The sequence below is a fragment of the Capricornis sumatraensis genome, chromosome 7 (genome assembly GCF_032405125.1).
Source record: "Capricornis sumatraensis isolate serow.1 chromosome 7, serow.2, whole genome shotgun sequence".
Taxonomy (NCBI): Eukaryota; Metazoa; Chordata; class Mammalia; order Artiodactyla; family Bovidae; genus Capricornis; species Capricornis sumatraensis.
In genome coordinates this window covers 15773037-15786731 of record NC_091075.1, presented here as the reverse complement: position 1 = coordinate 15786731, position 13695 = coordinate 15773037, and the positions used below count along the sequence as shown (strand labels likewise).

General features: G+C 35.5%; 1 protein-coding gene across 1 annotated transcript in view; it reads right to left on the bottom strand.

Annotated features, from left to right (window-relative positions):
- ZGRF1 (zinc finger GRF-type containing 1) overlaps positions 1-13470 on the bottom strand; it is a 53142-nt gene extending 39672 nt beyond the window's left edge. The window contains exons 1-6 of the mRNA XM_068975563.1: positions 13450-13470; positions 12432-12512; positions 8179-8238; positions 6567-6752; positions 3704-5900; positions 338-411 (exon numbers count right to left, since the gene is read on the bottom strand). Of these exons, the coding sequence (XP_068831664.1) occupies positions 338-411; positions 3704-5900; positions 6567-6752; positions 8179-8238; positions 12432-12512; positions 13450-13470 (2619 nt within the window). The remainder of the gene's footprint in view (positions 1-337; positions 412-3703; positions 5901-6566; positions 6753-8178; positions 8239-12431; positions 12513-13449) is intronic.
- Positions 13471-13695: the final 225 nt, after the last annotated feature.

Here is a 13695-nt window from a genome sequence, read left to right as displayed (position 1 = left end):
TCACAATCATATGTGCATATCCTATATCAAGTCATTATGTTATATATCTTAAACTAATACAATGTTATACTGTTAATTATATCTCCATAAAACTGGAAAGAAAAACCAAAATGCTTGCCAAGTTAATTGGGCATGATAAGTTTTTAATACTACTAACTAAATAAATGGAACTGCTAGGTATTTCCTTTGGCCAAGCGATGCATAAAATCACTGAGATACAGGGGAGATGGTGAACCAAGATAGCTTCAAACCCTCGGTATTTCTATAATATCATTACAAATCCTAGAGCATTCTATATGAAAATAATAAATATACTGACAGAAAAAAAAAAATGTACCTGATGAGGATCCCGGTTCAGATGAGGAGACTTTGGTATAGCTTGTGAAACTACTGTAGTCAATGGTTTCCCAGCTATAATGGACAAAATCCAATGATCTTATTCATCAAACATATAGTAGTGCTCTAAAATTTTTTCTAAAACTGAGTGAAACAAGGAATGTAACCATTATTTTGAAATTACAGTATGCCAGACACTGTGGAAATAGCAGTGAACAAAACAAACAAGATCCCTTGAAAACAGAGGGACACGGAAGGTAAATAAATTCAGCTTGTGATACAAAAGGATTTCATAACACAGGGCAATATGATAGAGTAATTTTAGCAGGATGATCTGGAGAGATCTCTCATGGGAAGAAATGCTGAAACCTGAGGATAAGAAGATCGGCTATGCAGGAATAAAGATGTTCAGGAAAAAGGCAAAAGAAGTGTCAAGACTCTGAGACAGAAAAGCTGGTAAGGCTGCAGAATGGAAAGGAGGACAGGGTGGCTAAGTCAAAATACCTTATCAGTTATCTGTTTAAAATGGGATTTTTTTTCCCCTAAAAGTCACCAATAAGACTGTAATTTTTAAGTGTTCAGTTCTGGTAAAATCAAACAAACAAACGTAGCTATATCCAGTGTAAACTTCATTTTTTACCAATTATTATTTTTGGTTTATTTTTCTGTAAATATGCAGACTATATTTAAATGAAACAAAAATTTTAGAACTTGAGCTTATTTATAAAAAGAATTTTTTAAAGGTACTGGATGAAAATTTTTTCCTTCACTGCCTTCACTCAAGAATAAACTTCTAAATTAACATTTCTAAAATGTATCCCATTATCTCACAAAAACTTTAACATATTGGAGAAAATATGTTTTGTTTTTATTTTAACATTTTCACACATCCTAAAATGGTGGTAAAACGGATTCTTCTCTAATTCTGAATTAAAATCCATGAAGTCATTTGTTAAATTCTAATAAGAAATTTCATCTCTTCAAACTGTCTCAAGAAAACCAACTTAGTCATTTGTTAGAGAAACATCTATGTCAGAAAATACAGTCAATCCTTATTATTCACATATCCCACTTACTTACTAAAATTTATTTGTAACCCCCAAATCAAAGCTATATTTCTGAGGTCATTTGCAGACATGCACAACTATGAAAAAATGAGTTTCTTGATGTGCACATTCCCAGCTGAGGTAGAAGGAGACACTCCACCTGCTAATTTCAGCGCTCCTGCTCCAAGGGTCCCTTTTGTGATCTGTTTAGTACATTTTTCATAGTTGAGGGCTTTTTATTGATGACTTTGCTATTTTTAATGTTTCCTAAGTGTAGTGCTGCCTAGTGTTCCTAAGTGCAAGAAGGCTATGGTGTCCCTCATGTAGAAAACAAGTGATAAGTTTCATTCAGGCACGAGCTAGAGGGCTGGTGGTCATAACTTCAGTGTTAATCAATCACCAGTATATATTAAGTAAGGCATCTTTAAATGGAAACACACATAAAACAAGGTTTTACCACCATATGACCCAGCAATCCCACTCCTAGGCATATACCTTGAGGAAACCAGGGTTGAAAAAGACACACGTACCCTATTGTCCACTGAAGCACTATTTATAATAGCTGGAACAGGGAAGCAACCTAGATGCCCATTGACAGGTGAATGGATAAAGAAGTTGTGGTACATATACACAATGGAATATTATTCAGCCATTAAAAAGGAACGAGTTTGAGTCAGTTCTCATGAGGTGGATGAACTTAGAACCTCTTACACAGAGTGAAGTGAGTCAGAGAGAGAAAGATGAATATTGTATTCTAACGCACATATATGGAATCTAGAAAAATGGTTCTGAAGAATTTACAGGGCAGCAATGGAGAAACAGACACAGAGATCAGACTTATGGACCTGGGGAGAGTGGAGGAGAGGGTGAGATGCCGGAAAGATTAACATGGAAGCTTACATTACTGTATGTAAAATAGACAGCCAATGGGGATTTGCTGTATGTCTCAGGAAACTCAAATGGGGGCTCTGTATCAACCTAGAGAGGTGGGATGGGGAGGGAGATGGGAGGGAGGTTCAAGAGGGAGGGGATATATGTACACCTACGGCTGATTCATGTTGAAGTTTGATAGAAAACAACAAAATTCTGTAAAGCAATTATCCTTCAATTAAAAAAAATAAATAAAAAACCAAGGTTTTATACTAATTAGCTGATGAAATGTTCTGACCAGAGGTTTGAAGGAAACTAACCCTGCATTTCTCCTAACCTTCATTTCTCCTAAAAGCAATGGCCTACTGTTCACTAATTTACTGTTTGGTAACTTTATAGAACATATATCACACAAATAATGAGAATTAACTATAATCCTCTTCTCCAACTTGATGAGAAAAAAGAAAAAATTTCCCAAAACTAAAATTTGTAATTCCTAAATCTTATATTAGAAATTTATATCCTTATCTGATATTTCATAACCACATCTACCCACATTTATTTTTCAATAGTTTTTCATTTTTAGTTTTTTAGAAAATAAACTATAATAATAACCATCAGATTTAACTACATTAAAAAAAAACATTTTCTAGGTACAATAATTTATTTCTATTTTTCTCAGGGATTCCTTGAGATAGTCAAATAAGAGTTCAATTTTAACTTTTGAATATTATAAAGTACATTGTTCATTTGTTCATACATACATAATATTAATTATGTCCTACATTATTTTTCTTTAAAATATATGCTGTTGGCAAATACCATAAGCCAAGTCAAAAGGCCAATCAATAACATACTGAAAGAAAATATTTGCAACATATATCATAGATAAAGCGCTGATATTTCTAATCTTTAAAGAATTCTTCCAAGTAAAAGAGAATAAAAAGACCAACAACCGTGAAAAGACTGGATAAAAAGGTAGAACAGACAGTTCGAGAAAAAGGACAAATGATGTTTAAGTATATGAAAAGCTCAATTTCACTTGTAGTAATAGAAATACAAATTTAAAATATACTCTCATTTCTCATTAGATTGGTAAAAATTCAAAAGCTTGGCAACACACTCTATTGGCAATGCTATGCTGAAACTGGCACTCTCTTACATTATTAGTGGGAGTGAGAAATGATATGATTCCTTTGAGGGAATTCTGAAGTATCTAACAGACACACAGTTACTCAACAAACCTACTGCTAGGAATCTGCCCTGGAGACACACCTGCAATAACATGCAAAAACCCAGAGAGTTACACAGATATAAAAGCTTACTCATTGTCACATTACTTCCAGTAACAAAATACTGGAGACTGGTTGCACAAATGATGGTTCAACCACACAGTAAAATATTACACAGCCATAAACAAATAAAACAAGGATGAGACCTGCCATTCTAACCTTCAGGATTGCTATCCGGCTCATATGTCTGCAGAGTTCCTTGTTGTTTAAAGGAGGTATTTTTCAATGCTTCCAAGCCTTCCAAAGCCGTACTGTGTTCAGTCAATGATTTTAAGAGAGAAATGCTATTTACTAATCCAGAAATTTCTGAAGAATTTCTAATATTATTCCAGTATTGTTTGCTTTCTCCAGAAGTTTCTACATCAATATGGTCCTGGGATAAACTTTGACTCCTTCCCACCTCTTCAGATTCAGGAATATGTGATTCTTTGTCTTTGGAAATATGTGTTTTTCCCAAAGGGTAACACAAAGAATTGGAAGCTTGGGTCTGTGATTTATCAAGTGCAGTACATTCTTTAGAGTGAATCTGTTTGGCATTTAATAGCTGGATACTGTTACCACTGCTAGAGGTTAATGGTAAAACCTGATTGGTATTTTTGTCTAAGTCACTTCCCACAATAAAAGGCCGAGTCTGAGCCTGTTCTGAAAATAGGTTGTTTTCAGGTTTCTGATCAGTGGCTATGTTTAAAAAATGAGGAATATGTAAATTTGCGTTCATACTTTCAGATTTACTTGGGAAGGAAGCACTAATGGATTTATTAGCGCCTTCATCATTTTCTACATATCTATCATCAGTCCACTCTAAAGATGAGTCAAAATTGCTTAATGTGTCACTACACACCTCCTTTCTTTCTTTCCCAGTGTTTCCAGCTTTCCAAGTTCCTGTGTCATAACCTACACAAGTTCTATCACAAAACTGTGAAGGCAGAATCTCTTTCACGGGAAATGTCTCTGAAAGTTTGCCCCCAATAGACGTTAAGAGAGGCAGACGTTCACTGCCAACTTCTTTACAACTTATATTCTCACATCTTGAATCGCTGCTATTAACCAAAGTTGCCTTCACCCAATCCTCTGAATCCTGGGAAATTTTGCTGCTTTCCTGTGATTCCTCTTCAGTGTCACTGGTTTCGAAATTGTTTAGATTAAATGTGACTTCCACAAGTGGCTGTGATATATCACTCATGGGTTCATGAACACTACTAAGGATTTCATCGTTAGTGCTACTTTTAGAAAATATATCATCAGAGATCCCAGAATTGTTACTTAGTGAAGATTCAACTTGCAGATGTTCATACTTCTTTTCTGCTGTTCCATTTATATTTGTCTCCTGTGCTTTTTCTCTAAGAAGAATTGATCCTTTTTTGCCTATCTGGACATTTTGATCAACAGATCTTTTATTATTTTTTTGAATGTCAGAATCTAACAATAAGCCATCATTTACTACAATGCTACAATTAATTGGGAAGCTACTGTTTTCATAGAATGAAGGAATTTCTAGTTTTCCTTCTTGATCCCAGGATTGATCATTATCATCTATTGGCTTATCTTCATTATACCTTTTTCCCTTTTCAGCACATGTTTCAAAGAACTGGATCCTTTTTTGCATCGAAAGGTCTTTCAAGTTTAAATTACCTTCTTGGGTCTTGGGTTTCTCTTCCATATCTTTTCCATCTACTGTAGAAGAATGTGCAGGTGAACTCTGTGTGGATAAATACATGGCCCACCGGCTTTTACTTCTCATGGCGTTTTCTGATTGATGCTGGTTGTGCAAACTTTCTGTGCTCTTCACTTCAGCATACTGTTCCTGTTCAATTAAGCAATTTGGTTCAGCAGGAATTTCTAAACTTCCTTGGGGCTGTATCTGAGGGAAATGGCCTATAATCTCAGAATTTAGCTCCTTAGACGTACTTGTGGATGTGGACTTCAGAAGAGCTAATATCTGGGCTTTGCTTCTAATGTTTTGTGAAACTCCTAAACCGTGAGATGCCAAACTATCTCTTTTCATGGACTCATCTTCGGTCAGTAAAGAATCTGAATGCTTATTTACAGAACTGACAGGAGAGCAAACATAATTTTCTTCACATAGCATTTCTGGGTTAATCTTGAAGGATGGAGTAGAGATAACTGAAGAAAAAGGTATGCCATTTCGCTCTCTGTTCTTGTAAGTGACAATGTTCTCAGAGTCTGTTGGCATACTACTTGTATCTTTCTTGCCAATTGTAGAAAACAAAGGAGGTGTGCTGTACAATGGAGAAAGAAAAACAGGACCAGGTTTCTCAGACTCAAGTGAAGCAGCTGGTTCACTATTTTCTGTAATAACCGTTTTCTTTGGCACTTGACGTGGTCCTTGAAAACCCTAAAAATATTAAACAATTATTAGCTATTCTATAGACGATAAAGAAAATGTAAAATGAACTGGCTAAAAAAGAAAAAAGAATGTGCATGTTTTACAAGATAAAGTAACAAGATATAAATTTTGGGAACCTTCCCTGGTGGTCCAGTGGCTAAGATTGCACTACCAATGCAGGGGGGCTGGGTTTGATCCCTGGTCTGGGAACTAGATCCCACATGCCACAACTAAGACCCAGCACAGCCAAAAAAAAAGAAAAGATATAAATTTTGCTATGCTAAAATGCAAACACTCATTTGTATTAAGATTAGAGTTTACTTCCTTTCTACCATAGTGAAAAGTGAAATCGCTCAGTCGTGTCTGACTCTTTGTGACCTCGTGGACTGTAGCCTGCCACATTCCTCCATCCATGGGATTTTTCAGGCAAGAGTACTGGCGTGGGTTGCCATTTCCTTCTCCAGAGGATCTTCCCAACCCAGGGATCAAACCTGGGTCTCCTGCATTGTAGGCAGGCGCTTTACTGTCTGAGCCACCAGGGAAGTCTTTTCTACCATAGCCTATACTATGAAGTACAGTTTTAATCATACAAGTGCAACAGCTTTACAATTCACTACTTCTTGAAATGATTTTATAAATATATATTGATTTATTATTTTCAACAGAGAAACTTACAGTAAACTTCCTTTTTAAACCAGCAGGCTGACACCCAAGGGATCGGCCAGAAGACATAAACCTCTTTGAATTTAATGCTGGTGCTTCTTTAATGACATCCTGCTTGACAGCTGTGCTTCCAGCAACTTTAACCTCCTCAACTGTGATTAAGTACCGATCACTTTCTAAATCATCTCCAGGTTTAACCTAAATTTTAAAGAATAAACATCAAAATCATATATGTCTAATTATTTGATTATATACGTGTTGCAATAAACTTCAAGCACAAGCAAAGACACAGTGGATATTCAATAAATAGTTGCTAAATGAATCAATAACTATTTATTACTATGTACTAGTTAACTATCAACAAGCACACAAAAAAGTAATACAACAAAATAAATTCACTAATTTGTTTATTCAGCAATACATATTAAGGATTATACGAGCACTTTTGCTACATGCTGGGGATACAAAGACAAACAAGAAAACTGTGCTTCATCTCAAGGATTTCACTTAGAATTCATAAAATTAAATATAATTCTTAAATTAGAGCTATTAAATATCAGTTATATATGTATATCTTTATAAATTAATTGAATTAGATATATAAAATTATCACAAATTATTACAAACTATTACTTAAACAATTATATTCCTAATAGCATTTCTAATCAAAATAGCATTTCTAATCAGTTTAATAAACAGAATACAGTACTATTACCATTTCAGACTGCAACACAAAAAGATTATCAACCTAGCTGGTAATATGGAAAATCTGTGTATTATCATAGATAAGCTACTCAATCTTTACTCATGAAATAACTTTAAATGAAATAACAATAACCATTGTTACCATCAATTAAGTATCTACTAAAATAATGCTCCTCCTAGACCCTCTTTTGATCAATATTAGAATTCCACCACCATTTTTGTCATATAATTTTAAAACAGATTAAGTACCATGGCCAAAATCAACACAATGATAATAACAATATACACTTTAGCACTTTGAGAATCACTGTACTAAACAGCGAGGCACTTTACCTATGCTATTTCTAATTTTCTGACCAATCAAGTAGAATATGTCCATGGTCCTCATTTTATAGCAGATAGGGCAAACACAAAGAGGTTAGGTTAGCTAGGAAGTATGTGAAAGTGGGAAATAAATCCAGAACAAATAACTTCTACTGTCCTTATTGTTTATACTAAAATATTCTTTTGGTTCCCTTTTCTTCCTTCTCCAGAGAAAAAACATGAATATTTGAGAAAATATTTCAAATAAGAATTTCACAAAATATATCCCACTGTAGTTCTCTGATTATCAAAACCACATAACAGAGTTAGAATAACTTTCTTAGCTCAAATCCTAGCCTTACCACTTTAACTCTATAAACATGGGCAAATTATTTAATCTTTCAGTACTATACTCTTGGTCTATAAAAATCACAGGGCTGAATAAAGATTAAATAATATCTAAAAGCCTTTAGCAGAGTCTAGCTAATAATAAATGTTCAATAAATACTATCTATAATTACTAACATTAGTGCCATTACTATACTATTTAACAATATTCACAAAAGAAGTAAAAGATTTTTTAACAATAGCTTAAATATAAGATATATTAAAATACCTCAGGGCACTTAAGAAATAAACTCTCCAAACATCCTCCTTTGTCATCATATAAAATTGCCTATATTAAAACAAAACAAATATTAACAATGTTTAAAAAAAAGGACACAACATAATTCTACTTTTCTTAAATATCTTCAAAGCAAATAAAAAGTTGTTATATAAATAAATCATGTCTTAAAGGATTACCCACTTTGTAAACTTGGATTATAAAGTGCATCTGTCTCAAATGTTTACTAATCATCCATTCAGTGTGTGTAAAAAAGCAAAGGCATACTCATAAATTCAAGAAATTAATCCCTACCAGGAGAATCTTAGAATGAAACTGGAGAGAAAACCGAATTGGAGTAAGTTACAGGAGGCAAATCAGGAAACAGTACCAGTAAAGAGCTTATTGTAATGGTGTGATATGAAGGATCAAGGAGATGATTAGAACTTGAAATAAGTCCTCAGCAATGGGATAAGACAATTGTTTGAGGCATAAAAAGTAAAAGTTACTGAATGTGCAGGATATGGGAGAAAAAGGAAACTAAGGTGATGATCATTTTCTGGCTTTCTCCTGTGTCTCTCTAGCTCTCTAGCCATGCTGTTCTCTGTTCAGTCGCTCAGTCATGTGTGACTCTTTGCGAACCCATGGACTACACCAAGCCAGGCCTCCCTGTCCCTCACCATCTCTCGAAGTTTGCCAAGTTCATGTCCATTGCATCAGTGATGCCATCCAGCCATCTCATCCTCTGACGCCCTCTTCTTCTTCTGCTTTCAATCTTCCCAGCATCAGAGACTCTTCCAATGAGTCAACTGTTTGCATCAGGTAACCAAAATACTGGAGCTTTAGCATAAGCCCTTCCAACGAGTATTCAGGGTTGATTTCCCTAACTGATTTGACCTCCTTGCTGTCCAGGGTACTTTCAGGAGTCTTCTCCAGCACCACAGTTCAAAAGCATCAATTCTTTGGTGCTCTGTCTTCTTCATGGTCCAGCTCTCACAACCGTACAATTTTATGTGGCCACTGGGAAGACCACAGCCTTGACTATAAGGACTTTTGTCAGCAGAGTAATGTCTCTGCTTTTCCACGTTGTCTAGGTTTGTCATAGCTTTCCTGCTGAAAAGCAATCGTCTTCTGATTTCATGGCTGCAGTCACCATCTGCAGTGATTTTGAAGCCCAAGAAGAGAAAATCTGTCACTATTTCCACCTTTTCCTCTTCTATTTGCCATGCAGTAATGAGGCCGGATGCCATGATCTTAGTCTTTTTAATAGTTTTAAGCCAAGTCTTTCACTCTCCTCTTTCGCCCTCATCAAGAGGCTCTTTAGTTCCTCTTCCCTTTCTGCCGGTTAGAACGGTATCATCCACATATCTGAGGTTGTTGCTGTTTCTCCCGCCTGTCTTTAATTCCAGCTTGTAACTCATCCAGCCCGGCATTTCTCATGATGTGCTCAGCGTGTAGATTAAATAAACAGGGTGACAGCAGACAGCCCTGTCGTACTCCGTCCTCAATCTTGAATCAATCAGTTGTCCCATACTGGGTTCTAACTGTTGCTTCTTGACCCACAAACAGGTTTCTCAGGAGACAGGTAAGACGGTCTATATTCCCATTTCTTTAAGAGCTTTCCACAGTTTGTTATGATCCATACAGTCAAAGGCTTTAGCCTAATCGATGAAATAGTTTCAAAATGAAACTCAGAATCTTCATTGTTCCCTCTAAATGTGCTTTTCTTTTTCAGAGATCCTATCTTACTCAGTACCATAAACATAATACAGAAACCTAAAAGTCACTCTGGATTCTCCTCTCCTTCATATCCAAGACCTTCAGATTCTGTATTTTCAGTTTCTCTCTATTACCATTTCTCTCCATTACCATTTCTCTCCATTGTCAATGCTAACGCCTGCATGGTCAGAGCCCCATTATGTTTTGTCTATATTATTCTACAACCTCTTTATTATAAGTCTTTCTAAATCCAATCTTTCATCCTAAGTCACTTAAAAGGTATATTAGACATAGCTGCCAAAGGGATCTTTCTAAAAACAGAAACACAATTACATCATTCTTCTGCTCCTAAATCTTCACTGGCACCTCAGACTGAGCACACAAAGTCCTTTATAATACGCCTCCTGCCCACGTCTTTAGCTGTATCTTCTACAGTTTTCCAACATGGACCATTATTCCAGCCACAGTCAATTGTTTCTAGTTCCCAGGAGTGTTTCACACTGTGCTACACCTCGACATTGTTACAGCCAAGACACCATCCTGGCTTCCTTCCCTCAAACCTATCAATTGTGTACAAAACGAAACAAATACTCAAAAGAATACTCTTCATCCAGAAAGATTTCTTTGAACCAGAGTCAAATTTTAACATCTCTCATTTATAATCTCATAAAACCTTAAGCGTATCTCTGTACATATTTTAATTATTAGGCTCTTAGATAAAAATTAGATAAAAGTCCCTTGAAGACAAAATCTATAACAATAGTTACTATTCACTGCATGTTTTAAATGTGCTTGGTACCTCCTTAAGAGGTTTGTTTTCTTACAAGTAGTCTTTCTATATTAAAAAGTTTCTTTTACTGATAATTTCAGAGTGATAGATATGTATTAAAGGAGGGAAGATGGAGATCTTTAACTGCTGGCTTCATTCAGGAGGATACAATCTTGCCAACGTGTCTAATATGTTATCAACTCATCTGTAATAAAGTTCTTCTTTTAAATTTGGTAATATTAAGAGAAACAATAGAACCCACATCTCCGGCATTGGCAGGTGGATTCTTTGCCACTGAGCCACCTGGGAAGTCCAAAATATACAACAGATGTAGGTTCAAACCCTGGGTTGAGAAGATCCTCTGGAAAAGGAAATGGCAACCCACTCCAGTATTCTTGCCTGGAAAATCCCATAGACAGAGGAGCCTGGAAGGCTATAGTCCATGGGATCACAAAGAGACACAACTCAGCAACTAAAAAACAACAATTGTTTATTTGCTGAGAGTAAATCTTAAAAGTCCTCATCACAAGGAAAAGAAAAAGAATTTTTCTAACTATGGATGGTGACGGATGGGAAATAGACTTACTGTGATCATTCTGCAATGTATACACATATCAAATCATTAAGTTGTACGCTTGAAACTAAAATAATGACATGTCAGAAATATACCTCAATAAAATAAATGACTACAGTAGATTGCTGTCCCTCATCCCTTCAGTGGAAGGCCTATATAGAACAAAAAGGCCAAGTAAGAGAAAACTCTTGCCTCTCTCTGAACTAAGACATCAGTTTTTTCCTTACTTATAACTCAAACTGAAATAATGGCTGTTCTTGGGTGTCAGGCCTGTTGGCATAAACACTAAAACCACATTATTAGTTCTCATGGGTCTCCAGCTTGCCAACTACAAATGTTGGAACTTGTCAGCCTCCACAATCACATTACACAATTCCTTCCAATAAATCTCCCTCTCCTCCATAGAGAAAGAGATAATTTATGTATCTTTATATATCTCTACAAAAGCATGAAGGCCTGAGTCCTGAGTAAAAATTTTAATCATGGGAAGACAATTAGCCAGCAGAAAATACTTAGAAGTGGACAGTAAGCAACATTAGGGGAGTGTGGTGTCACACAAGTCAAACGAAGAAGAGGTGATATGATGAATGAGGAGACAAGGGTATTAAATAAGGTCATGAGAACGGATAAGAGTAGAACATTTAAATTTGACAGATGAAGATAATGATAATCAGGGTGGGAAAAAAAACCCATAGAAGGATCACTATATCTAGTAGGGTCAAAGATTTATCCTAGTAAACAGTTCTCTCAAAACTTGATAGGATATCAGAAAATAATGAAGTAAATCCAAAAACAGAAGAAAAGAATCCTACAGATAATTTCAGAAATTGGCAGCTTTTCCAAAATATGTCAACTCTATAGGTACCATTACACTGTGAGCATTACTGTGGTATAAATATATTTTATAGTAGTTTTTTTGGTATAGTTAAACTCTTACTACTGCAATGAAAAAAAAAGTGCCAAAATTCCTAAAAAGTTTCATATAAAATCTGATTTTTTAAAAAATCAAAGGAAATTAAATAGTATTAACTGACTTTTATAATCCACAAATTAATCACTGTGATATAGGAATAATTTGACAACTTCTGTTTTCACATCATATCAGCTTATGGATATATCTAAGGTTTTATCTACAGACTTTTCTTAATATTCAATCAAAAGAACCCAACTTTTAGACTCCTTAGTCCACTGTTTTGCACTTACTTTGTTTCCTAAGTGAGTGATCTTCAGAATTCCATCTTGCCACACTTTTGACTTCTTCATCTTTTGATGAGTATATAGTACCTTATTTCCAAAAGTATAAAGGAAAGAAATGGTTTCTACTTATACGTATTAAATGTTATATGTATTTTTATACCCTTCCTTTATACAAAAAATATGTAAGACATCACAAGGATCTTTTATTTATTAAAATAAAAGCACAGATATCATAACAATGAAACATCAATTTAAAAGAAAAGGAAGAAAGAAACCTGGTCATTAAAGACAATGGAGGTGAGAAAGGAGAGGTGAGAGTATAAAAGGGTCCTGACACCAAACAGGTTAAGAACCATTAATCTAGATAGAATAGAAGTGCCAGTCTTTCGAGAGAAAGAAATTATGCCCTGGTTCCAAGCTTCCGAACAATTTGTTCCAAAGAACTTTGCATAACCAATGTGACTGGAGAAGGAAATGGCAGTCCACTCCAGCACTATTGCCCAGAAAATCCCATGGACAGAGGAGCCTGGTAGGCTACAGTCCATGCGGTCGCCAAGAGTCGGACACGACCGATGTGAACTCTAGGGTTGCCAGAGAGAATACAGGGCAATATTTAAGAGACGCATACTCATACTAAAAAATTATTCACTGTTTATCTGAAATTCAAATTTAACACAGTGTCCTATTTTACGTTTGGGTTTTTGTTTTTCGTTTTTCTTTGGTTGCACTAGGTCTTAGTTGCAGCATGTGGGATCTTCTATCCTCACTGCGGCATGCAGAATCCTTCACTGTGGCATGTGAACTTTTAACGGCAACACGTGGGATCTGTTTCCCTGACTAGGGATCAAACCTGGACTCCTTGCTTTGGGAGCAAGGAGTCTTAGCCATTGGATCACCAGGAAAGTCCCAGGTTTGGGGTTTTTTAAAAATTTATTTTAGGTTTTTTAGCTAAATCTGGCAAATCATTTGTGAAACATGAAAGGAAGGAAGGAAAAAGGAAACAGTGAAAACAAATAAGACTTACAATAAATTCTTGGCTTTCCATTATTTCTTCTGAAATTAGGTTCAGGTGCAGAAAATAATCAGTAGTCATTCAACTATTTATAGCACCTAAAATGAAAAATGACAAATATTCAACCCTGATGAACAGAATAAGTATCAACTACAATTTTTCCCCACAAACTCTTGACCAGGGAGGGGTGTTTAAGTGTTGAGACTATGTAATCACCAAGGGAAACACACATGTAGGGAATTCCCTGGCAGTCCAGTG